Below are 27,790 nucleotides of genomic sequence, written 5' to 3'. Positions count from 1 at the left end.
GGGAGGCCTAAGGTATCCTGGTATGAGTGCTGTTATCTCTTGCCAGTGCACCAGTTGTGACTTCCACACTCCTTATAATGTACATTTCCTGATTATATCACTGTTTCTCCTGCGTTCTTGGTTGAGTAAAAGGGTTGAACCCTGCACTGATTCCATAGCAGGGACCAGGACAAAGAAGACTCCTTATCTCAAATTGCTAGTGCTCAAAGATTCTAACTTGTCCAAAGATCTCCTGTCTAAGATCAGATGGATTTAGGTAAAACCCTGAGAGGGGGAAATAAGGACTTTTTAACACCTTTGTCTTCACCTTTCTTCATTCTTTGACTCGCCTGACGGGCGTCAGATTCTTTTAGACCACAAAGAAGAGACACGCAAGTTGCCTTAGCTTCTCTGTGTCATCCTGATGGGGACAGCAGACATCATCAGCTGCTGCCAGTCTTTGCCCTAACTCCAGGCCTCTCCCAGCTGGTCCTCTCAGCCTTCTGATGCCTCTTACTCTTGAGGGATGTTGAGAATTCACAACTGCCTACCCCATGTCATGCTAGGAAGGATGGGTCTTGCAAGGTGGCCCTGGGGCTCAGCCAACTGGACCCTCCCTCCACCACTGGTGATGCAGGTGCCCTGTGGCTCTGATACCATGCTGGCTGTGCAACCTCTAAAAGACATGCAGGGCTCCTGAGCTACATCCTGAGAGGGGAGGGACACACTGCAATGGGATTTCCAAGAGTTCTTCTGGAGATTTCTACTGCCCTGCCCTGTGTGTTTCACACCTGGTGTGAGGCAGGGAGTATGGGAGCACCCCTTCTGTCCTTCAGCCAAACCAGACAGGGCTCTGTCTGCTCCTTGTGGGACATCCTCAGCCACATAGTCCCCTGTTTTAGGGTTGATTTTAGAAATCCAATGGTCTCGTCCTCCAGACCATGGCTCTCCGTGTTCCCACCCAAACCTTTGTGGATTTCTGAACAATGCAATGACAATAAACAACAGCCAGTGTCTCAAGATGTAGCTCTGGCAAATCTAAAGCACTTTACCTTTGGACTTTTGTATCTGCTGTCAATCTATCAGCAGTGTGACTGGCTCCCCTGAAGCAAGGAACACCCCCGGGAGCAGAGCCAGGATGAATGAAACCTGCCGGGGAGGGCTACAGGAATGAAAAAGATGTGCGCTGAAATTTCAAAAACATTTCAAAGAATTTTAGACACCAAGGTAGGACAGACATTTTGAAAACGAGTCCTTTGAATCATACATCACAATACAAGAGCCCATAAATGCTGTTCCATCTGACACTGAGGACAAAAGGAGCTATTTTTAGTCTCTGAAGCTTATAAAATACACACAGGGTGCTCATGGTTAAATAACAAAGGAATGGCTGGAGTTCCTTACAAAAACCTTGCATGATCTGACCTCGTCTGTGAGTCAGCCGCAAGTTCCGCCACCCTGGTGGCATGGCCTGTGCCAAGCCGCTGGGTTCCCCATCCCGCCAGAGTCCTTCTGAAGCTAGATCAAATGCACCAGAATGGAATGTTTGGAAAGAGGATGCTCGTTAAGTGTCAGGAGAAGCAGACATAATCCAGAAGAGGCAGAGAAGAGCGGGAAGCAACTTTCTGCAATGATATCACAGGACAGCAAAGAGGGGAGCGGCATGTCACAACCGCTGTGACCATGGAGCTGGCACTTCAGACACCACTCCTAGGAGCCTAAAAGTCCTGTATCAGAAAGAAAAAATCTGCCCTCATCAGAAGCACTTCTGACAAATAAAATGCCCGAGCAAAATGTCACGATTCCCTTTTCAAATCGTAAATTACCCTAGTTTCCTGGAAAAGTGTGCCTAGACAGGCTTATTGCCCTTTGACAAAGCCAGAGACCTGCTCCATGAGAATGTTGCTCAAAGATGTAAAAAGATGTCTAGCCATTCAGACTTCCAGAACCTGGGGGAGAAAATTGCCATGAATCATCAATGAATGCCTACTCTGAGGGGCCAGACCTATGGGAGTGAGCCCCCCTGAAGCTATTAAAAGAGGCGGTTCTCATTGTGATAAAGCATTCTGGCAAAGCCACAAAAAAGAGAATTATAGCAATCGATACAGATCAGAATGAAAACCGGATGAAGGTTTCAGCCAAACCTGTCTTCACTTCCGCTATTACAGATGATCTTTGGAGTGTTGAGATCAGCACAACTTGCAGATTGAGTATGGGAGTCAAAATTGGGCAGACATTTACAAGGGGTAATGCTGCCTCTCACACTTGCCACCTTCTCCCATAATTAAGCTGCATTTGAAAAGTCATCTACATCCCTTCAAGTGACTTACATGTACCTTGGCTCTTGATATACTTAACAGACCACAGTCCACAGATAATCTACAGATGTATTATAAACTTTGAAAGAATTCTTGGTGGAGTCTCCCCTAGGGATTCTGCTTATCCACGTTCAAGTTTATTGTGGCTCATCCTATGGAATTTACCAGAGAACAGATACAGTCCAGGAAATGTAGTCTATCCTCCCGATTGTCAGCCTGAGCAAAGTCAGTGTGGGAGGAGGAATAATCCCTGGGAACTGTGGCTGTTAGTTTACATGATAAAAGGGAATCTACAGGGGTGATTCAGTTAAGGGTCTTAAAATGAGATTATCCTGGATTATCCAGGTGGACCCAGTATAATCAAAGGGCCCTTATGCAGGGAGGCAGAAGAATTGGAGTCAGAGAAGGAAATGTGAGAATGGAGGTAGAAGTAGTTACCACACGATTTCCGGAAGGGGTTATAAGACAAGGAATGAAGACAGCTTCTCAAAGGTGGAAAAGGCAAGAAATGAATTCTGCACTTGAGCTTCCGGAAGAAATGCCCAGTGGATTGTAGCCCAGTGGAAACTATTTTGGACTTGTGACCTCTGAAACAGTAAGGGAATAAATCAGTGTTGTCTTAAGCTACTCAGTCTGTGGTAATTTTTTACAGCATCGATAGGAAACTAATACAATCAACAACTGTGGTCTTTACCCCTTCCTTTCTTCTTCTTTTCACTTTTCAACATCAGAAGAAATATCCAGTTCAGTCAAGGTTTCTGGAATGATTTGTTTCTCTCTTGTAGGGACATGATATTATAGACAGCTTCTCCTAGAAGTATTTGCATCTCCAAACATGACCAGGGAGGATAGATTTTCTATAGAAAGAAGGAGAGCTGAAGGCCAGGCACTGCAGCAGGTCTTCTGCCCTTGTCTTACCTCGTCTTCCCAGCTCCTTGCTGAGGTGTCACTGCCTCAGCTGTTTTGTGATGGGGCTACCAGCATTCAGAGAAGGTAAAAACTTAGACGGTGAATGAGCCATCCAAGGTGAGACTGGAGCCCAGGGCTGTGTACTCCAAAATTCAAGTTCTTTCCATTAGAATGTGCTGCTCCTAATTTACTTACACAAAACAATAAAATGCTAACAGCAGAATGTCTTCATCATTTTGGAAGCCGTAGTGATCTAAAAAGATAAAGGGGATGAGGGGACATTTGACATTCAACTCTGGGGCAGACCTCTTTGGTGGGGCATTGTGGACCCTCAGTGCTGTGTTTCCTCGGGGACAGACCAGTTGGCAGTGTGTGTCACCATTCCTAATTATTTCAAATCTCCTTATAGGGGTATTTGCATTTGGACTTTTTGCTACTGACATTTTTGTAAACGCCGGGCAAGTGGTCACGGGGCACCTAACACCGTACTTCCTGACAGTGTGCAAACCAAACTACACCAGTACAGACTGCCGAGTACACCACCAGTTCATAAACAATGGGAACATTTGTACCGGAGACCTGGATGTAATAGAAAAGGCTCGGAGATCCTTTCCCTCCAAACATGCCGCTCTGAGCATTTACTCCGCCTTATATGCCACGGTGAGTACGTGAGTCCTGCTATCTCTCACAAGTTCCGTTTTGGCTGGCGTGCAACCCACCCTCTGCTTCTCATGATCTCATCACTGTCACAGTGATTTTAAAAGTCACGTTACATGTTTCTCCTATATTATATCGTGCTATTGCGCTCACCCCTGACATCCCAATGTAATATCCTGACCTGCCAGAGGCTATTAATTTGGAAAAGAATGTTGATTATCACATAGTCAAATCCTCCCATTTTATTGATGCAGAAACTGAGACCCAGAGAATAGCCGAGAACATAGTAGGATAGAGCTGGGACTCAGGCTCCTGGCACAGTGTCTGGGATTCTCTGACTGCCCACAACAGCACTCTTGGCCAAAGTTCTGGGTGGTTCCAGAGCAGCATGCATTTCTCACACCTGCCTGCACACTTGCAGGGAGAGCCTTATGTGAATGGCTGCCCTGGCAATGTGGCCGAGCCTGGACAGAGACACAGCTGTCATCTGCTCCTCCTGACGCTCTTCTCCATCCCTTTGCCTGGACACATGAGTGATCGTACAAGATCCCCTGACACCCAAAACTCACTGCTCCCCAAATCAGATAGGCTTTGCCTCATTGGCGTATAATGTTCTCTTCAAATTTTTTCTCTCCTCACAGAGAAAACCTGTCCCATGTCTTAAAAGACAGGAAGAAATTATGTCCCTTTTTTTCCTACTGTTTAACTGCAACCAATTGGAAATTTCACCTTTCTCTGGCCTATGCTTCCTAAGAACCAAGAGTACAGAAGTATAGGGATCAGCTCAAAATTGTATGCATTTACCTATGGAAGATCACAACTGTTAGTTGAAAACTCCTTTCTTTCCTTCAACTTATTTTATATTCAGGATATGACTAGTCAAGTGATCCCCAAAGAAAGGTGAAGGAAAGAAAAGGCAGAAGAAAGACTATTTTCAAACTATCCCTTCCTCCCAGATATTTAACATGTGCCCAGCCCCAGACCCCAGGGTAGCAGGTTCCTACCCTCTCCCGTGGGAATAAACTGTACTCTCCTGCGAGCCACTTCTGAGGACAACACCCCATGCAAGGTGGGAAAAAACGGTGACTGACTACAGCTCCAGTCTGTTTAATAGAGTTTAAAATAAGTTGCTTAATATTCTCTTTAAAATAGTGGTTCCTTTGTGTCCCATGTACAGGATCACACCTGTAGGATCAATTTGTCAACCACCAATTATCCAGAATAAATCTTCCTAGTTATTCCTTTTAGATCTACTCTTAAATAAATACATGATAAAAATTATTTCAGCTGCCTTCCCATTAAAGAAACATGAATGTCAGTAACACAGAAGCTTCAGCTTACAAAACAGATCAGTTGTAGCCCAGTGAGGCTACTTTGCTTTACAAAAAAAAAAAAAAAAAATCTATGCCATGTATTTTTTAAAGAAAAAAGTCCTCTCAGGCATTCAGCATGTTTTCCAATTTTCAAACTATTGATTTATCCTCAATTATCTAAAACTTAGAAGTTATGTGAAGCAATGTGCTCTTGCTTTTTCTGTATTTTCATCAGATTCAGGTCATTGCTGTGTAAAATTAATTTTTATAACAGCATTATAAATCTGTTTCTTATAATAAATCACTGCCTCATCAAATAAGATAGAAATTTCTTTTGGGAAGCAAGAAGTACAGTCAGCTCACTCACAACAGATGCCGCCATAGACATCAAGGATTCAGATATAATCCAACTCAAATTATGCCCCCCAGACCAGAACCATATAAACACTGGTACAAGAGTCCAGTTGTACATTTTCTGAGCCCCTTATATGTGTAAGTGCTTTCAGAAATTATTCAAGAAGGTCCTCCTAAGTAAAAGTTAATACGTTGAAGAATACTAACCATAAACCTATGTTCTTAATAGTTTGTAATCTTGTAGGAAAGATTTATTAAAGGATATAATTAAAAAACAATATAGAAGCATAAAAAAACTAAACTTACTTCACATGTGAACTAGATACATTTAACATTTCCTACACAGCCTGGGAATGGTGTGATGATACGCTCTGATTTATGTGACTGATGTAGCCACAGGCTTGTGCTTGGGCGGTACAAACACACCGTGGACTGACTATATAATTTCAGTATTGACAAGCTATTTCTCAGGGTTGCAAACTCATTTATCCCATTTGTTAAGAAATGATGGAATGGATCAATGATGCCCTCTAATGGTTTCTTGTAACTATTACCAAAAGTGATTTACCAGTGTTTACTTGAAAGAGGCACTTCTTCCTGACTCCAGGCCACCATGGATAACATTTGATAACTGAACCTATGAAATTTAAGAGTTTTTACCCAGATCTTCACAATGAAATAAGAACAGCCTACATCTCAGATGCTTTCCCAGTCGTTCAGATGTTGTGGCACACAGAAAGTTTAATGTTTTAAAACACTGGAGTAAATGAATGGATAGAGGGGACCACAGCTGTCACAACGAATGTGGGAATCAATTTCCCAGCACACCTGGAAACCTGTTTGTGTGACACACTCATTTGGAAATTCTAAATTAGTCAGATAATCAGTGAATACTTTTGTATTCATTGCTTGAAAAAGTGTGAAGAATCAGCTAGAACTGGGTAGGGGACACAAAAAATAAGATATATGGCTGCTCACCTACTTGGTCTTCTTCGTAAAATTCATTCTCATTGAAGGTTTACTTGGTACCTGAGACTTTTATATGGCTTTCCTAACACCCCAAATGACTCTAATTTTTTGCATAAAGACTGCACATTCTGAATCTGATCATTATCATGCATTCCTCATGTTACTACAGTCTGCTCACATGTACCACTAGAATACAAGCACCATGGTTGATGCACATCTATTCATTATTCTTGGTGCAAAGTTTCCTACCCAAATCCTTACTAAGTAGCTTAGTGGAATTGTTCAACTAATTGGTGTTTATGCTTTGGTGCCAACCCATTATGCATGCTGGGTGTGTATGTGCATGCATGTGTATGCCCCGTACAGGGAGGCTGCTGGTCACTCTCCAGTCTCTGTCCTATTCCAGATGTACATCACAAGCACAATCAAGACAAAGAGCAGTCGACTGGCCAAGCCCGTGCTGTGCCTCGGGACCCTCTGCACGGCCTTCCTGACAGGCCTCAACCGGGTCTCTGAGTATCGTAACCACTGCTCTGATGTGATCGCAGGCTTCATCCTGGGCACTGCTGTAGCGCTGTTCCTGGTAGGTCAGCTTCCCTCTCTCTCTCCATTTCTCCCTCTTGTGCCCTTGGAAAGATCATGGTGAGTCAGGTTTCCCAGACTTAACAGCCAAGTCCGTGTTCCTCTGGCCCTAAACTTGTGAGTTGCAATTATGATCCATCCTAGGCTACAAAAATGGTTTCTAAAGCACCTTCCAGAGTATGATTACACATTCCTTCTGGGGATCAGGGAGAGGAATGACTGGGGAAGACAGCTGGCTCCACTCCTTCAATACTGGGGTAGGACTGGGACTGGGGCCTGCAGACTGGTAACTCACATACCTTCAAGTCAGTGCTCTTAAAATATCTGTTCAGAATGTATTGGGAGCATTAAAGGAATTGCTTAAGGGAAAAAACAAAGAATGAAGAGCACATTGGAGGAAGCAGACAGCGCCTTCTCCAGCATCCCAGGAAACTCAGCTCTGGCCCAGACTTGAATATCCCACTCAGAAATATGAAAACCCTCAGCTAAGCAAACCCACACTCTCTAGAAGGCCTCAATTATCTGAACACACCTTTCAGGCATTTCTTTCCACTTCAAGTGGCTTTTCAACCACATATGATCATCTTCCTGGAGAAGAGTTTTGGTTAATATAGTTTTCATTGTATCTTTATATTACTGATGGTTTTTTTAGTTCCTCAAATAGATAGGGGTCTGGCCAGCTGCTCAACTAGGAAATATCTTAATCTGAGTTGGACTAGAAGAGATGAGGTTAATTTTTACTGTTTTTCTGTCTTTTAAATTCTTTGTAAATGGACAGAAAGTTTCCAACTTGATCAGTTTTGAAATACAGGTAATTATATTCTTCTCTCCCATCCTTCCCTTCCCATGATTCCCAAGCAACCATAGATCTTATTTCCATCACTCTGTTAGTTTGCCTTTTCTAAGATCTCATATAAATGGAATCAGGTAGGGTATATTCTTTTTTTCCCTGCTTTCTTTCAACCCAACATAATTATTTTGTGATTCATCCATTGTAGCGTGTGTCAATAATTCATCCCTTTTTTCTCGTTGTGTAGTATTCCATTGCAGGGGCATACCATCAAGGTGCAGTTTTTAAATTATCTTCAAGGACTTCACATATGTCCAGACGAATTTACAGTAAATCACTAGGCCTGGAGATTCACATGACATGTTGTGTATGAAATAAATACCCTAACAATATTCAGCAAGCTTCCTCTAGGAGACAGAAGACATCACAGCCCAGATGTCCCACTTCTCATTCTGCCCTTTCTGGCTCAAAGCCACATTAGACTGCTACTGCACACAAATGGATTTTGTAGTCTTATGACCTAATTCCTCCTTGTCCTATCCCTCCTCTCTGCCTTCTCCAACATACAGAATACACATATGCCTCTCTCAAATTCTGAGTTTCCCAACTTCCTTACCTGCTAAGATACACACAGCAAATGCTCACATTTACTCAGAACACTGATTGGGAAGTTCCATTTCTACTTCAAAGTTATTTTTAATAGGTCCAGGATTTCTTTCTGTGGTGAAAGATGAAGAACTTAAATGTAAATTCTCTGAAGAATTTGCTGCAAGAAGAGTGGTGTGGAGGTGATCCTGAGAAGTTGTTATCTCCTAGGGTATATTTCTGTAAGATTTTTTTTTGTATCATTAATCTACAATTACATGAGGAACATTATGTTTACTAGACTTCCCCCATCACCAAGTTCCCCCCACATACCCCATTGCAGTCACTGTCCATCAGCGTAGTAAGATGCTGTAGAATCACTACCTGTCCTCTCCATGCTGTACAGCCCTCCCCATGCCGCACCCCCCCCCCACATTATGCATGCTAATTGTAATGCCCCCTTTCTTTCCTCCCCACCCTTATCCCTCCCTTCCCACCCATCCTCCCTGGTCCCTTTCCCTTTGGTAACTGTTAGTCCATTTTTGGGTTCTGTGAGTCTGCTGCTGTTTTGTTCCTTCAGTTTTTTCTTTGTTCTTATACTCCACAGCTAAGTGAAATCATTTGATACTTGTCTTTCTCCACCTGGCTTATTTCACTGAGCATAATACCCTCTAGCTCCATCCATGTTGTTGCAAATGGTAGGATTTGTTTTCTTCTTATGGCTGAATAATATTCCATTCTGTATATGTACCACATCTTCTTTATCCATTCATCTACTGATGGACAGTTGCTTGCATTTCTTGGCTATTGTAAATAGTGCTGCAATAAATATAGGGGTGCATATGTCTTTTTCAAACTGGGCTGCTGCATTCTTAGGGTAAATTCCTAGAAGTAGAATTCCTGGGTCAAATGGCATTTCTATTTTGAGTGTTTTGAGGAACTTCCATACTGCTTTCCACAATGGTTGAACTAATTTACATTCTCACCAGCAGTGTAGGAGGGTTCCCTTTTCTCCACATCCTTGCCAACATTTGTTGTTATATGTCTTTTGGATGGTGGTGATTCTTACTGGTGTGAGGTGATATCTCATTGTGGTTTTAATTTGCATTTCTCTGATGACTAGCAATGTGGAGCATCTTTTCATGTGTCTGTTGACCATCTGAATTTCTTATTTGGAGAACTGACCATTTTTTGATTTGATTATTTGTTTTTTGTTTGTTGAGGTGCATGAGCTCTTTATATATTTTGGATGTCAACCCTTTATCGAATCTGTCATTTATGAATATATTCTCCCATACTGTAGGGTACCTTTTTGTTCTGTTGATGGTGTCCTCTGTACAGAAGCTTTTCAGTTTGATGTAGTCCCAGTTGTTCATTTTTTGCTTTTGGTCCCCTTGCCCGGGAAGATATGTTCATGAAGAAGTTGCTCATGTTTATGTTCAAGAGATTTTTGCCTATGCTTCTTTCTAGGAGTTTTATGGTTTCATGGCTTACATTCAGGTCTTTGATCCATTAAGATTACTTTTTAAAGAAGGAAAGAATACAGGTGACCTCAAGAGAAGACAAGGTTTTCAAAGAGAGATCAGTAGTACATAAATGAAGGCTTGGGCTCCAAAGAAAGGCCGGTCATTTTTGTTTTATATTTTTTGTTTTTTGTATTTTGTTTTTTATTAAAGTATCATTGATATACAATCTTATGATGATTTCAAGTACACAACACAGTGGATCACTATCCACCTGTATTACCAAGTCCTCACCCTCTCTAGTGTGGTCACCAAGTATCAACATAATCAGATGTTACAGAATCTAAAATAGACTTTATCTCTTAGAGTAGTTTTATGTTCATAGCAAAATCGAGGGGAAGAGAAGAGATTTTTCATATGCCTCCTGCCCTCTCACACCCACAGCTTCCCCCTGCACCACACACTGCACCACAATGGTACGTTTGTTAGAATCAATGTACCTACAGTGATACCTCATTATCATCCAAAGTCCATGGTTTACCTTAGGGTTCACTCTTGGCGTTGTGTGTTCTGTGGGTTTGGACAAATGTGTAATGACATATATCCACGATTACAGTACACAGGAGAGCTCCACTGCCTTGAAATCCTCTGTGCTCTGCCTGTTCATCCCTGCCCCCCTCCCCACCACCTCTGGCGACCACCGAGCTTTTTCTTGTCTCCATAGTTCTGCTTAGGAAGGCCCATCTTCCTGTCCATCTGTCCTGATCTCCATCCCCCAGCCGGAGAGAAGGAGCCGTGCAGACTGACTGACTGTCCCAGGCAAACTCATGGGGTCTCTGTGGAATGAACTTGTGAAGCCCTTCCTATTTGCTAAGGCCGCATTTACAAATTCTGTTTTAACACTAAACTTGTTTCCTTTCAGCAACATGCAGCCCCGTTTCTTACCACACAGTTACTATTCGGTCTCTTATTGCCTTCCCATTTGAGGGTGAATGTAAAATGTGTTTTTCACAAATGATCTTAATCTAAGACCTTGACTTGCTACTGGATTATTCTGGCAGGAGACAGAGCACACTGTGTTCCATTGTATCTGCATGTGCACATGTACACATCTCCCATGCACACACACCAGGCTGGGAGACGGGAGGGGAAGGATGTCATAGAAGAGGCTGGATGCTTTCCAAAGCAGAGACTTGGGTAAGAGACAGAGACAAAAAAGAGACAAGGGTCTGAGAAAATATAAACATACTTTTAATGTATGTTCTTTGTTGTTTCATGTTTCCTCTGAAGATGAAAGGGGAAACAGGGGCAGTGAAATTCTTATTTGAGCAACTACTACATGCCCTACACTTCATATACACAAAGCATGTGCTTCTAAAACAATGCTAATGATATTCTATCCTCATTTTATAGATGAGGAAAGTGAAGCTCAAAGATCAGTAACTTGCCCAACTGCCACCCAGCCCATAAGCCGTGAATCTGACCTGTGTCACTCCAACCCCAGAGCTCCCATACCTTCCTCTTCTCCCGTTTCCTGAAGGGAGGAGGTTTGACCACAATGGAGAGTGGGACAGAGGGAATCCAGACAGGGGATACTTACGTCAGCATTCTGCAGAGTTTGAAGAGTGACAGGAAAGATTCAAAGGCACTGGGTTTAGGAACAAGATGTAGAACACTTGAAGAAAGAGTATGAAAAGAGACAGATAAGCTCTAGTAGGCAGAAGAGGCAGAGAAGATGATAAAAACAGAGTCAGTTATGAAGAGGCCTCAGTAGGAAATAAAGAAAAATGGGTAGAAAGTGGGAAAGTTTTTAATGGAAATAATCAGAGAAAAATACCACTAATGAGTTATTTAATCTCAAGCAAATAGTAGTCACATAATTTAAGGATGATCATTTTAGGCAGCGGTTAAAGACTAGCTAACATTGAATGAGTATTTGCTATATGTGTGGCACTTGTGAAGAGGCAAAATATTGTAGTGGTGTGATTTAGGAGCTGTGGAATTTCAGTCTCTGTGTGACCTTGGGAAAGTTGTCTAACTTCCCTGTGCCTCCTTATCTAAGTTGAAGATAATAGTAGTATCTCCCTTGTAATATTATTGAGTGTGTTAAATGAAATGTGTAAACGGCTCTCAATAATATTAACTGTTACTATGAGATGGTTTACATTCATAGTAATTGTTTACATTCAATTTTAATTGTTATAAATCTTTGAGGTAGGTATGATTATTCCCGTTTTATGGGGAAGAAACAGGCTCAGTGGGGGTGGATTATCACTGGCCATCTGGAGTTGTTTCCTCAGCACCTGGACTGGGCTCACCAGATACCCTGGACCATGCCCCAGGTCTTTCCATGGTCCCTACCCACTGGCTTCAAGGAAGAAAGTCACTATGGCAATAAAACCCCAGGGGGATGGCCAGGCACTGACGGCTACATCTGACCCCCATCTTTTCTCCTCCCATCCTGCAGGGAATGTGTGTGGTCCATAATTTTAAAGGAACACGAGGATCTCCTTCCAAACCCAAACCTGAGGATCCCCGTGGAGTACCCCTAATGGCTTTCCCAAGGATAGAAAGCCCTCTGGAAACCTTAAGTGCACAGGTATAGTAAAGTGATTTTAGTAAACCAAACCCACAGGCTCAAGACCTGTTATTTTAGGAGTCAGCTAATCCATTCCTCTGCTGGAGGCAGGATACCCCAGAATCTGCCTAGCACCAATAACAGTCTGATGTAAGAGGTATCAGGATTTTCACAGCTTCCCCCAATCAGTCCTGCATTCGTTCTGGGGCTTGGTGATCATGAATTCTCAGGAAGTTCTTAGTAATGTCTGACTTAAATGTCAACTGCTCCAGGATCCCTCGAACTCCACTGTAATACCACATTTATGAAATTTGGACCAATCATTTGGGAGGCCAACTTAATTTAGTAACTAGGACAGTATTTGGGAAGAAAAGGGTATTGTTACATCCAGAGATGGATGTCAACTGGAAGCACATTAAAAGGGTTGAATGACCACAATAAAAAATTCAATGTAACAGCACTTCCTAATCACTGATTTACCAGGATCTTGCTTCATTCCAGAGATACAGAAAATAATTAGCAACACAATTCTTGTCCTCAAAGAAATCAGAGATAATCAGGAAAGATAGATATAAATGAGTAATCATAATATGGCATGCTGATGCAGAGGTCCACAAAGTTCTTTGTAAGTACAAATGAAGAAAAAAATCTATATTCTGTCTGAGAAGTCAGGGAAAGCCATGTAAAAGACTTGCCAACTGAAAAGAGCCTCAAAAGATGGTATCAAGCACTTACTTTCGCCTGGGATAGTTACTAGGTACTTTACAGTAATATTATTTGAACAAACCTTATTGAATTGATAGTGTAATTCCCAATTCATAGGTAAAAATAGGAATATGAAGATAGCAATTAAATTACTTGCCCAAGGCCACATAGCTAGCAAGTAGGAGAGCTGGGGTGAGTGGTTCTTGAAGCAGAGGGATAACTAATAATAAAACAGGGTTTTTGTTATCATGCCACTTTTTCTGGTAAACGAGTCCTACTAAAATGTTTATTTTCTGTAATAGTTTGTTGGTCTTGGAATCTCCTCTGTATTTGTCATTTCTTTACTAACCAATTTTTAGAGAGAGTGCAAGAGAAAAGCAAATCACTCCCTCACTGGAATTATCATGCGGTTCATATCAGTATGGCATAAAATAGTATTTTTCACTATTTAAATATTATTAGCAGCATCTCTCTGAGATAAACTCTCCTATTCTTTTCACATTTAATGAAGTCTTTCCAATTTTATTAATGAACCAGCAAGGGAAGAAAGCAATAAAGCTATTTCAACTTGGGAAAAATATTTAGGGCTCTCCATTAAATCCAGTGCCAGGTATTTGTTTGTTTTCCCTTAAACATACAATGGTGAAAAGTTTGAGTTGGTCAATTGCAAATAATGTACTGAAAAAAATATATTACTGGTTTGTTTAGATACAGCCTGTTAATACAAGTTGAGTGCTAAGTTAGCTAAATCATACCTTTGTAATGAAATGGTGAAATAGTCTCTCCCTAGTTTTTCTTCTCTAATTAGGTTCCTATACCTGGTAAGGTCAGAGTTGTTCCCTCTGTTTTTTTGGATGGAGCAAATGAGGACAAAGGTGAATTAGAAAGCAAATTGAAATATTTGCCGAGTTCCACAAACATGTCCCTCTTCCGTGTCCTTGCAAAATGGTGTCCACATTGCCTTAAACATCTTAGTCTAAGAACAGTCCATTTACACCCTACCCTGCCCACACTGCTCAAGCATTACCCACTGCCTGAAGCCTTCTCCAGACTCCTTTCTTCTCCCTCAGAACCATTCATTGTTAACCAGGCTAAAACATCCAAGCCATATTTTGCAAGATTCCACTTTACATTGAAAAATGGAGTGCCAAACAGTTTCAAAAATTGCTATTCACAAGATAGATAAGAGAGTCTTTAAAAATACATATGAATTTATGTTCACTACAGGTAGTAGTTGAACTTCTTTCATATCTGTCCATAATATATCTTTATTTCCATTTATATTACCTTCTGTATACAATTTGAGGCCTTTCCTGAATCCCAGCCTTGGGCCAAAGGATCCTCAGAGCCTCTCATGTGACTGCTTTTCACAATTAAGGCCAACAATGTCTCCTCACATCTGCCAACCCCAGGGACTTGGAGATCTTTTAGGGTCTGAACCCTGTAAACCATGTTTTTCACTCTCCATGTTTTCTGGCATTCGCTCTGTGTAATAAATGTTTGACAGATGGACAGATACCAGGCAGAACAAACCTGAAATAAACACCTTAGCTGAAACCAAAGATGTAAAATCAGACCATAGTCACTTCTCTGAATCACATGGAAAAGAGACATTTATGAGAATCAGTGAACAGGATGTGTGCAGGCTAGTCCAGGCAAAGTTGCAGGAAGCTGACTGAACAGTGTTACCTCTCAAGTGGTGCCTTCCACACCAAATATAGAGGATCCAAAAAGCAAGCATCTGCCTTCTGTATCAAATGTTTTCATATGAATAATTAAGATGATAAACCCTTTATTTGTTGGTCAAGGAGAGAAAATTAGCATCTATTGCAAGCCACCGCATTCCTCACAATAGTCTTGCAATTGGCATTGCTGTTCTGTTTCGTAGATGAAGTAAGTAAGGCACAAGGAGCTTCACATGCCCAAGATGATGCAGTCAAAATTAAAATACAGGCCCATCTAATCTGAAGGCCCTGCTCCCTCCACTGCACTGCAGGGCCTGACATTTCATTCAAGGAAAATTCTCTTTGGAAATCTGGGACTCTCAACACTGAATATGGGAAGATGTGGTGGGGGATGTGTTTGAACTGAGCTACAGTTCGTCCAGTATGAATACGCCTTGTGTTTGCCCCCATGCAGAAGAGCTCCCTGTGTGACTCTAACAGCTGTGGTTTCTACTAGAAGCTGCTCCTTTGTAAAATTTCTGGAGTAGAACCATCTTCTGCGAAGAGGGCCTCTTGGGATCTGGGAGAAGATCCAACGTCTCTTGAGAGCACATATTCACCCATGTGAAATCCACCTCCCTGTTCACACACCTCAAGGGCAAGACTGGGTGGGGAGGAGAGCCAGTCACTCTCCTTTCCTTCCTCCCGAGACACACCTGCCCCCCTGCCCCATGGAGCCCCTGGAGTATATGGCTCTTTCTTCATCTCTAAATCAACTCAAGATTGACTATTTGCCTTCTGTAATTCCTTTAGTGCTGTTGATTGAGACGAGGTGCATTTTCTAAAATCTCCCAAGTGCTAAAGAGAAAGCAAAAATTAAATAATTATAGACTCTAAACAAATCAAAACTGGTCATTATTTTGATTCTAGAGCGTTCCTATGATCCCACAATCTCCCTTCTAGTATCCCATAGAGTTACTGTGACTAAAGAGACCAGCTTTGAGCTCTCCACATTCTGCACCCCAACGCCCACATTCATCTGAGCAATTGTCCTTTTTGAACACAGTTTATATTAACAGAGAATTTAGGAGTGAAACAGTTGTATTAACTCTCACTCAGGATGTGGTATGAAGTCCCCCCATGGCTCTAGGTGGGGTGAAGGAAGACCTATTTTAACACACAAAAAAGAATGAAATCTGTGCTAAGACCCAGATGGCTGGGACCTTACTCCAAGAAGCTTTAACTCAGCAATTCTAGGGTGAAAAAAAATGTATTTAAGAAAATATTCCCAGAAGATTCTAATGGTCCACTTGATTCAAAACAATTGATATTATAAATAGGAAAAAGGCTTAGAGAGGTAAGGAAACCTTCCCATAGTCACCCATTTCCTTATCTGAACCTGTTGCATTACTTTATCACTTACCCTTAAATGGAATCTTTTTATAATAAACATTATGAATGATCAGAGTATTGACCAAAAATTTTTTTCAAAAAGAAAGCATATTATACAAGTAAAAGCATAAAAGGAAATGTTATTTTTCATATTATGGCAAGAAATGCATCAAACTTGTTTTCACAAATATGGCAGATGAAAATCCCTTGAAAGATACAGAATATTCAATTTCTAAAATTCATAAGTGAGCTCTCAAAAATACAATGTAAATCTCTAGTGCCCTAAAATCAAACAGGAATCAGGAAATGCATAATAATCAATTAGATCCAAAGCCACAGTTTCTTAAGGTACTTTCCAATTTCCATGGTGAGGGAGTTTTAAATTCAAATGAAAGAGAAAGCCTTGGGCCTGCAAAAGGTGAGGGTTGTATATATGTTATAGTAACAAGCCATATAAACAAACATCGGTAAAATTAGAAGGAAAAATGGACAAAGCTACAGTCACAGTAGGAGATTTCAACACTTTTCTCTCGGTCATTAATAAGCAAACAAAATATAGTGAAGATACAGATGATGAATGAGGTTGATCAAAAATGTGTTATATATAAAATCCTCCTCAAAACACATGGAACATTGTGAAAATAGACCATGTACAAGATTATAAAGCAAGTCTCAAGAAATTTTAAAGCATTTATATCACCCAGACTACATTCTCTAGAAAAAAAAACAATACCTAAAAAACTCTATACATTTGGAAATATTAAACTCACCTTTATAATACTCATGACTCAAATAATAAATCATATGGAATTTCAGGAATTAGACCTGTTCAACATTAAAAACATTGGGATGCAGCTAATGTTAGAGATCCTAAAACATTTGTATTAGAATATAGTGAAGTGTAATATAACACAGAATTATGTAGAGAACAAGTTTAGATAAAGAAATGATCTTACTTTGAAAAATCAAGGAAGAATTAATAGAAGAGGGCCTTGGAAAAGCATATCAGAGAGAGGGAAGAGCCTCTGCAAACTCAAGAAAACGAGAACAAGGGCATATTCAGGGAAGAGTGAGTGTGTCTGCATTCAATTCTAAGATTTTATCTGCTTATGTTTGCAGAATCACTCTGCCTCCATGACCGAAGTTACCTGAGACTGCCGATGTGTGTCAGCTGTTTTTTTTAATCACCCTCCAATTCGATACGTCAAGACACACAGTTACTTGATGTCAAACTGTGAATACAAGTATTATGTTTATCTAGTTAGAGGCTAATGTTTTGTACATTTTTTGTATGAGAACGTGATGTAGCTTGCCCTGATTTTCTTTTGTCAGCTTTAACATATTTATGCCAGAATTTTAAACCAACAACATTTTCTTCTTGTTCAAGTGTGCATTGGAGAACCACATTTATTCAATGGTTGATGTTGTTTTGTGATATTTGTACACAAACCTTCTTTTCTCAGTTTTATAGACACAGAAATAAAATTACAACAATTCACTTTAACCTTTTATTACCACAGTTGCTGCCTCCGGCAGAATTTTTGAATTTTAATGAAAGTTAACTTTTGAGTTGAAGGGAGGACAGTGTTGGTTAATGTTAAATCTCAAAATCAATGGTGCAAAGAGATACTTCCAAAAAGAACTTTGTGTTCTGATCGCTTAACCTGTTATTGCATTCCTAGTTAAAGTAATGAAGACATCTAGTTACAGAAATAATTGGCAGAGAATCCTGGATTTGAGGGGTCTTGGTGTTATTATGATTCTTTCTTACATAACGGCCTGTCCCATCTAAGGAACTGAAAATCTTTCTGGAATCATGTCCTTGGGCTGGTAGGTGACACTACAGCCTTCTTTCCAAAAAGTAGCCATTACTAGCCTACCCTGTCAACTCAACAGTTTTGTATATCATATTGTATGGACTTTATATGAAAATGAATATTTTACAGTTTTCACAGTATTATTTTACAGAAAAGGTATCAGAGCATCTACAGCCTAGAGCCCCAGAGCAACAGCTTGACTTTGTGGCTTTTAATTGTTCTAGAATCTTAACTGCATCTAATTTTTCTAGCATGAAAATACCTAATGTGTAACTCCTTTGAGAGAAGGAGCTCCCTCCTCTGTACCTATCAGAATGTTTTCTTGACACTTCCACATTGGCTCTTCTTAGCTTTTTTTTTGTACATATTTTTTTTCTAAAGAGAAGAAAAAAAATTATCAGAAAATGTATTTTGACTCATGTCCTTTGTTTAAGCTTCATCCACTGGGCGAAGGTACTTGAAGAGTCACAATGCAGTGACCTCAATAAAAATGTATACTTTGCAGCTCCATGCCTGCTGAGATAAATGCTGATAGAGGCATGACTGGTAGGTCCTTTCATGAGGTCACGTTTGTGTGAGCAAAGTAAAATAATTCTAGAAATTAAGACATTCAGAAGCACATTGGATATCTAGCAAGCTACCTTTGTCTTCAGCCTCCCATAGACACTTCTGAATTGTCAAAAAAAAGTCAGATAGTTGATTCAAAGGACAAAAGTTACCCCTGCTAAAACTTTCCCTAATCCCCCAGCTCATTCTGGCCTAAATTTGGTTGCACTTACATACACTCTCTCTCTCCCACACCTTCTAGTGGTGGTCAACTAGCGCTAGGTGGGAGAGCGAGGAAGGAAAGAGCAAACAGCATACCCATCCCACATGTTTTGCCCTGTGCTTTCACACCCACAGTCTGGTGGTTCTCCCAACGGTGAGCCCAGGGAAGCTATGGTAGGGCTATGCTTGTCAGCACCAATATTAGAATTCAAGTCTTCCTGCCTCCAAGTTCCACTCTTTCCGCTACATGAATATGCTTTTGAACCATGTCCACATCTTTTCAAAGGGTTTTCTTAGGCGGCTGGGGGGTGATGAAGGCGAAAAAAGCACACAGTGAGAAGGAAGCATTCTGCTGATGAGGAGTAATTTGCAAGCTCTGAGCCCTCCCATCTTGTAAAAACCACCTAACTATATAATGTTGTCCAATTTCAGAATGATTCATTTTATACGTATTTTAGGATTTTTTGTAACAGCAATGAGAGCTCAGTTTTATTTCATGCTCATGGTAAGACCTTCTGAAATGCTGGCAGGCTATACTTTTCTTGTCACAGTGAGAAACTCTTTGAATGTCTGACTACCAAGATGGTTATTTCCAAGAAGGCAAATCAAACTGACAAAGTGAGTGTTATATGGAAGGACCTATTAGAAGTGTCCCAAGATCTCTGGCCACAGACCCCAGTTTCCTGGACCTAGACTTGGGCATATTGATTCATGACCAGATCATGCTCCTCAGGACATCCCACTGGGGCACTTGGAATTAAGAGGCATCTCTGGGCTCACCGGCCCTGGGATTGCTGAGCCAGTCTGTGTCTTTCCATCATGCCACTGCAACCTCGGTCGGCGTTACCCTTTTTAGCCCCAAGTCACTTCACAGCCTCACACTGATCTTTCAAGCCTGCCACTTGAGATTCATCTCTGGGAAGACTGGAGGTGCCTCCATATGGGCCTTCTAACAACAAAGGCCTCTTTCTAAATAAGACAAGTGGTCACTGTAGCCATAGAATGAATCCTTCAATGAGCTGTCTTCCTTTTTCAAAGGAAAGCCCAGAGAAGCCTGAGAAGTTTGACTCACTGTGGGAAGCAAGAGGGAAGAAACAAAAGAAAGACTAATGGTAACCCAAGCAGCCTCATGACACTGTTAGCCCCTGAGGGTGTCTAGGACATCTTCCATTTCCATGATTCTGCACCCAGAACAGGACCTCACACAAAGAAAACGAAGTCTGTCAAACAGATGATTTCCAGACTTCCAATCTGGCTGAAGGAGACTATGACTCACTTGAAAATAAGGAGAGTTTGAATGGGGCCCTGAAGGTAGCTGAAAGATAAATATATTTAGACAGGAATAATAAGGGTGAGGAAAGCACACTCGGCAGTTATGAAGTTGGATTTTTCTAACCCAGTAACAGGATAAGACTAAATGGTGGGGCTGAGAGCCCAGTAAATTTGCAAGGAAGATCATGAAGAAGGTAAGTTTCATTTTGCCAAAATCATAGCCCTAAAAAGTAATATCTGGATAATGGTGGGATATCTGGGTTTCCTAATTCCAGTAAGAGGACCCTGATTTATATTGTTTTTTAAATGCAGTGACATTATCCTGCACAGAATTTGCATGTATTCACTGAACCCACAGGAGAAAGGAGGAATGACACAGGATGATCTATCGATCTCTCTATACAATGAGAGCAGGATACTATACAGCGTGGTGACTACAGTTATCAGTACTGTACTGTATATCTGAAATTTGCTAAGGGAGTAGATATTAAATATTCTCATCACAAAAGAAAAAATAAATGAGGGTATGGATGCATTGACTAACTTTTCTGTGGTAACCATTCCACAGTACATAAATATATCAAATCATCAGGTTGTACACCTTAAGTTTATACAATGATATTTGTCAATTAAAACTCAGTAAAGCTGAAGAAAAAAATGAGAAAAGGCTTTAAGGAAACAAATATGATTAGAGGTCATGGGAATTAAAAATAATGATCAAAAAAAACCCAAAGGGGTGGAGCCAAGATGGTGGCGTGAGTAGAGCAGCGGAAATCTCCTCCCAAAACCATATATATTTTTGAAAATACAACAAATACAACTATCCCTGAAAGAGAGATCAGAAGATACAGGACAACAGCCAGGCTACATCTACACCTGCGAGAACCCAGCACCTCATGAAGGGGGTAAGATACAAGCCGCAGCCCGGCAGGACCCAGCGCCCCTCACCCCAGCTGCCGGTGGGAGGAGAGGAGTCAAAGCAGGGAGGGAGAGGGAGCTCAGGACTGCTAAATAGCCAGCCCTAGCCATCCGCACCAGAGCACAGACACAGTGCGTGTGTGGGGTGCTGGAAACTAGGGAAACAGGACAGTAAGACCTGTGAGTGGGTCCTCGCAGCCAGCGCCCTGGGGTAAAAGAAAAGTGATTGCTTTTTGAAGGACGTAAAGGGACAGGGACCCCACAGATGGACAGAAACATCCCAGGACACTTAGCCCAGCAGCTGGGAGTCCCGGGAAACTCCAGGCACCCTAACCCCCTGGGTGGAAGCACAGCTCAGAAGCCCCTCACAGAGATAAACATCCTCTCGCCCATTTCCCCTCCGACACTGCTCCGCCATAGTGGAGCAGCAGCTTGAGGCTGGCCATGCCCATAGCAGCAGGGCAGAGATTCTTCCAGAGTGGCCAAGCAAGAATTAGAAACCCCATCTGCGTGCAGCTTCCCAGCACAAGCCACTAGGGGTCACTGTTCTCCCAGTAGAGGAAGGCCACAAACCAGCAAGAAGGGACGTTCTCCCAGCCAACACACGCACCAGATCCACACAACTACCTCTATCACCATGAAAAGGCAGAAGAATTTAATGCAGACCAGACTAACCCAGACAACAGCACTGAGAGGGAATCTGGGGAGATAGACCTAACCAATTTCCCTGAAAAAGAATTCAAAATAAAGGTCATAACCATGCTGACGGAGATGCAGAAAAATATGCAAGAGCTAAAAGATGAAGACCGGAAGGAGATTACAGAAATGAAACAATCTCTGGAAGGATTTATAAGCAGAATAGATACGATGCAAGAGGCCATTGATGGAATAGAAACCAGAGAACAGGAATGCATAGAAGCTAATGCAGAGAAAGATAAAAGGATCTCCAGGAATGAAAGAATATTAAAAGAACTGTGTGACCAATCCAAACGGAACAATATTCACATTATAGGGGTACCAGAAGAAGAGAGAGAAAAAGGGATAGAAAGTGTCTTTGAAGAAATAATTGCTGAAAAATTCCCCAAACTGGGGGAGGAAATAGTTGCTCAGACCACGGTAGCACACAGAACTCCCAACACAAGGGACTCAAAGAGGACAACACCAAGACACATAATAACTAAAATGGCAAAGATCAAGGGCAAGGACAGAGTTTTAAAGGCAGCTAGAGAGAGGAAAAAGGACACCTACAAAGGAAAATCCATCAGGCTATCATCAGACTTCTCAACAGAAACTTTACAGGCCAGAAGAGAATGGCATGATATATTTAATGCAGTGAAACAGAAGGGCCTTGGACCAAGAATACTGTATCCAGCACGATTATCATTTAAATTTGAAGGAGGGATTAAACAATTTCTAGACAAGCAAAAGTTGAGGGAATTTGCCTCCCACAAATCACCTCTACAGGATATTTTAGAGGGACTGTTCTAGATTGGAAGCACTCCTAAGGCTAAACAGATGTCACCAGAGAAAATAAAATCACAACAAAGAAAGAAGATCAACCAAATACTAACTAAAGGCAAAAAATAAAATCAACTACCCACAAAAGCAGTTAAAGGAAACACAAAATAGCACAGAATAAAACACAAAACATATAAAGAATGGGGGAAGAGGAATAAGAAGGGAGAAAAATAAAGAATCACCAGACAGTGTATATAACAGCTCAATAAGTGAGTTAAGTTAGGCAGTAAGATACTAAAGAAGCTAACCTTGAACTTTTGGTAACCACGAATCTAAAGCCTGCAATGGCAATAAGTACATATCTTTCAATAATCACCCTAAATGTAAATGGACTGAATGCACCAATCAAAAGACACAGAATAATAGTATGGATAAAAAAGCAAGACCCATCTATATGCTGCTTACAAGAGACCCACCTCAAACCCAAAGACATGCACAGACTAAAAGTCAAGGGATAGAAAAAGATATTCCATGCAAACAACAGGGAGGAAAAAGCAGGTGTTGCAGCACTAGTATCGGACAAAATAGACTTCAAAACAAAGAAAGTAACAAGAAATAAAGAAGGACATTACATAATGATAAAGGTCTCAGTTTAACAAGAGGATATAACTATTATAAATATATATGCACCCAACATAGGAGCACCAGCATATGTAAAACTAATACTAACAGAACTAAAGGAGGAGGAAATAGAATGCAGTGCATTCATTTTAGGAGACTTCAACATACCACTCACTCCAAAGGATAGATCCACCAGACAGAAAATAAGTAAGGACACAGAGGCACTGAACAACACACTAGAACAGATGGACCTAATAGACATCTATAGAACTCTACACCCAAAAGCAACAGAATACACATTCTTCTCAAGTGCACATGAACATTCTCCAGAATAGACCACATACTAGGCCACAAAAAGAGCCTCAGTAAATTAAAAAAGATTGAAATTCTACCAACCAACTTTTCAGACCACAAAGGAATAAAACTAGAACTAAATTGTACAAAGAAAGCAAAAAGGCCCACAAACACATGGAGGCTTAACATTCTACTAAATAATGAATGGATCAATGACCAAATTAAAATAGAGATCAAGCAATATATGGAAACAAATGACAACAACAACACAAAGCCACAACTTCTGTGGAATGCAGCAAAAGCAGTCTTAAGAGGAAAGTATATAGCAATCCAGGCATATTTAAAGAAGGAAGAACAATCCCAAATGAATTGTCTAATGTCACAATTATCGAAATTGGAAAACAGAAGAACAAATGAGGCCTAAAGTCAGCAGAGGGAGGGACATAATAAAGATCAGAGAAGAAATAAATAAAATTGAGAAGAAATAAACAATAGAAAAAAAATCAATGAAACCAAGAGCTGGTTCTTAGAGAAAATAAACAAAATAGATAAGCCTCTAGCCAGACATATTAAGAGAAAAAGAGAATCAACACACATCAACAGAATCAGAAATGAGAAAGGAAAAGTCACCATGGACACCATAGAAATACAAAGAATTATTAGTGAATACTATGAAAACCTATATGCTAACAATCTGGAAACCCTATAAGAAATGGACAACTTCTTAGAAAAATACAACCTTCCAAGACTGACCAAGGAAGAAACACAAAATCTAAACAAACCAATTACCAGCAAAGAAATCGAAGGGAAAATAAAAAAAACTACCCAGGAACAAAACCCCTGGGCCAGATGGATTTACCTCAGAATTTTGTCAGACATCAGAGAAGACATAATACCCATTCTCCTTAAAGTTTTCCAAAAAATAGAAGAGGAGGGAATACTCCCAAACTCATTCTATGAAGCCAATATTACCCTACTAACAACACCAGGCAAAGACCCACCAACAGAGAAAATTATAGACCAGTATCCCTGATGAACATAGATGCAAAAATACTCAACAAAATACTAGCAAACTGAATTCAAAAATACATCAAATGGATCATACACCATGACCAAGTGGGATTCATCCCAGGGATGCAAGGATGGTACACCATTCGAAAATCCATCAACATCATCCATCACATAAACAAAAAGAAAGACAAAAACCACATGATCATCTCAATAGATGATGAAAAAGCATTCAACAAAATTCAACATCCATTCATGATAAAACTCTCAGCATAATGGGTATACAGGGCAATACCTCAACATAATAAAGGCCATATATGATAAGCCCACAGCCAACATCATACTGAACAGCGAGAAGCTGAGAGCTTTTCCTCTGAGATCGGGAATAAGACAGGGATGCCCACTATCCCCACTGTTACTGAACATAGAACTGGAGGTCCTACCGATGGCAATTAGACAAAACAAAGAAATACAACCAATCCAAATTTGTAAAGAAGAAGTTAAACTGTCACTATTTGCAGATGACATGATACTGTACATAAAAAACCCAAAACTACTAGAACTGATATCAGAATACAGCAAAGTTTCAGGATACAAAATTAACACACAGAAATCTGTGGCTCTCCTATACACTAACAATGAACTAATAGAAAGAGAAATCAGGAAAACAATTCCATTCACAATAGCATCAAAAAGAATAAAATACCTAGGAATAATCCTAACCAAGCAAGTGAAAGACCTATACCCTGAAAACTATAAGACACTCTTAAGAGAAATTAAAGAGGACACTAGCAAATGGAAACTCATCCCATGCTCTTGGCTAGGAAGAATTAATATCATCAAAATGTTCATCCTGCCCAAAGCAATATACAGATTTGATGCAATCCCTATCAAATTACCAACAACATTCTTCAACGAACTGGAACAAATAGTTCATATGGAAACACCAAAGACACCAAATAGCCAAAGCAATCCTGAGAAGGAAGAATAAAGTGGGGGGGATCTCACTCCCCAACTTTAAGCTCTACTACAAAGCCACAGTAATCAAGACAATTTGGTACTGGCACAAGAGAACAGAGCCACAGACCAGTGAAACAGAACAGAGACTCCAGACATTAACCCAAAAATATATGGTCAGTTAATATCTGATAAAGGAGCCATGGACATACAATGGGAAAATGACAGTCTCTTCAACAGATGATACTGGAAAAATTAGACAGCTACATGTAAAAGAATGAAACTGGATCACTGTCTAACCCCATACACAAAAGTAAATTCGAAATGGATCAAAGACCTGAATGTAAGTCATGAAACCATAAAACTCTTAGAAATAAACATATTCAAAAATCTCTTGGACATAAACATGAGTGACTTCTTCATGAACATATCTCCCCGGGCAAGGGAAACAAAAGAAAAAATGAACAAGTGGGACTATATCAAGCTGAAAAACTTCTGTACAGCAAAGGACACCATCAATAGAACAAAAAGGTACCCTACAGTATGGGAGAATATATTCATAAATGACAGATCCGATAAAGGGTTGACATCCAAAATATACAAAGAGCTCATGCACCTCAACAAACAAAAAGCAAATAATCCAATTAAAAAATGGGCAGAGGAGCTGAACAGACACTTCTCCAAGGAAGAAATTCAGATGGCCAACAGACACATGAAAAGATGCTCCACATCACTAGTCATTAGAGAAATGCAAATAAAAACCCCAATGAGATATCACCTCACACCACTAAGGATCACTACCATCCAAAAGATAAACAACAACAAATGTCAGCGAGGTTGTGGAGAAAGGGAAGCCTCCTACATTGCTGGTGGGAATGTAAATTAGTTCAACCATTGTGGAAAGCAATATGGAGGTTCCTCAAAAACCTCAAAATAGACATACCATTAGACCCAGGAATTCTACTTCTAGGAATTTACCCTAATACAGCAGCCCAGTTTGAAAAAGACAGATGCACCCCTATGTTTATCGCAGCACTATTTACAATGGCCATGAAATGGAAGCAACCTAAGTGTCCATCAGAAGATGAATGGATAAAGAAGATGTGGTACATGTACACAATGGAATATTGTTCAGCCATAAGAAGAAAACAAATCCTACCATTTGCAACAATATGGATGGAGCTAGAGGGTATTATGCTCAGTGAAATAAGCCAGGCAGAGAAAGACAAATACCAAATGATTTCACTCATATGTGGAGTATAAGAAAAAAAAAATGAAGGAAAGAAACAGCAGCAGAATCACAGAACCCAAGAATGGACTAACAGTTACCTAAGGGAAAGGGACTAGGGAGGGTGGGTGGGAAGGGAGGGATAAGGGCAGGGAAAAAGAAAGGGGGTATTATGATTAGCATGTATAATGTAGGTGGGGGTCATGGGGAGGGCTGTGCAACACAGTGAAGACAAGTAGTGATTCTACAGCATCTTACTATGCTGATGGACAGTTACTGTAATGGGGTGGGGGGGGACTTGGTGAAGGGGGGAGCCTAGTAAACATAATGTTCTTCATGTAATTGTAGATTAATGATAACAAACAAATGCTTAAAAAACAATTATAATACCCAAAAGATGAGCTAACTAACCGTTTGGACAGAGCCAAGGCACAAATTAGCATGTTGAGTAATTAAACTGTGAAGTTCTTTAAGAATGCATGGGGGAAAGTATTTAAAAAAAGGATGAGAAAAATTTAACATTCACAGAGGATACACCCAGAAGCTCCAAAGTCCTCATAGTAGGAGTTCCAGAGGAGAGAACAGAAATAATGAAAAGGATGAAGTGCTCAGTTTATTAATAGAAGCAAATGTCCTAAAGCTGAAAATAGCTCTGGTTTTAGTTTGATATGGCCCATATATAGTGCAAAGTAAAATAAATTAAGATAGCAATAATACACCTACCTTTAGTTATATCTTGATAATGTGCCAGAACATGAAGAACAAAGAGAAAATTGTAAAAAGCTTTCAGGGAAGGAGAAAAAAAAATCCCACAAAGTAATAAGCATCAGACTTCTCATTGACAACAATGGATGCCAAAATAAAAAGATCAAAGTCTGTTCACATATTTTAGATACATAAAAATTACAGTTGAAAAGTGAGCAAAGATTAATATGAATGTGAATCTTTTAAAATAATTACTTGGGTTTGTACTTTGGAAAATGGCCAAAAAAAAAAGAAAAATCTAAAAAAGACAGGTTGTAAGAAACAGGAGCAAAGGAACCAGTGAAGCTTAGTTACATTAAGTAACTATTGATTGAAAAAAATCAGTAATCTGAAATAAATGGGGGTGTAATGGAGAAAAATGTGTGTATGCTAAAGTTTTTGACTTTGGGGGCAGAAAGGTAGATACATTGATTGCATCTTTTATTT

The 27,790-nt window shown here is 40.4% G+C and overlaps 1 protein-coding gene across 3 annotated transcripts in view; it reads left to right on the top strand.

Annotated features, from left to right (window-relative positions):
- The window catches only part of PLPPR1 (phospholipid phosphatase related 1), a 252,593-nt gene extending 226,422 nt beyond the window's left edge, over positions 1-26,171 (top strand). For all 3 annotated transcript variants that reach the window (XM_073226971.1, XM_037017711.2, XM_073226970.1), the window contains 4 exons: positions 3,616-3,866; positions 6,906-7,082; positions 12,387-12,518; positions 17,378-26,171. In XM_073226971.1, coding sequence (XP_073083072.1) covers positions 3,616-3,866; positions 6,906-7,082; positions 12,387-12,518; positions 17,378-17,410 — 593 coding nt within the window. In that variant the 3' untranslated portion in view covers positions 17,411-26,171. The remainder of the gene's footprint in view (positions 1-3,615; positions 3,867-6,905; positions 7,083-12,386; positions 12,519-17,377) is intronic.
- Positions 26,172-27,790: the final 1,619 nt, after the last annotated feature.

The sequence above is a fragment of the Manis javanica genome, chromosome 2 (genome assembly GCF_040802235.1).
Source record: "Manis javanica isolate MJ-LG chromosome 2, MJ_LKY, whole genome shotgun sequence".
NCBI lineage: Eukaryota > Metazoa > Chordata > Mammalia > Pholidota > Manidae > Manis > Manis javanica.
This window is presented reverse-complemented; position numbering and strand designations above follow the sequence as displayed.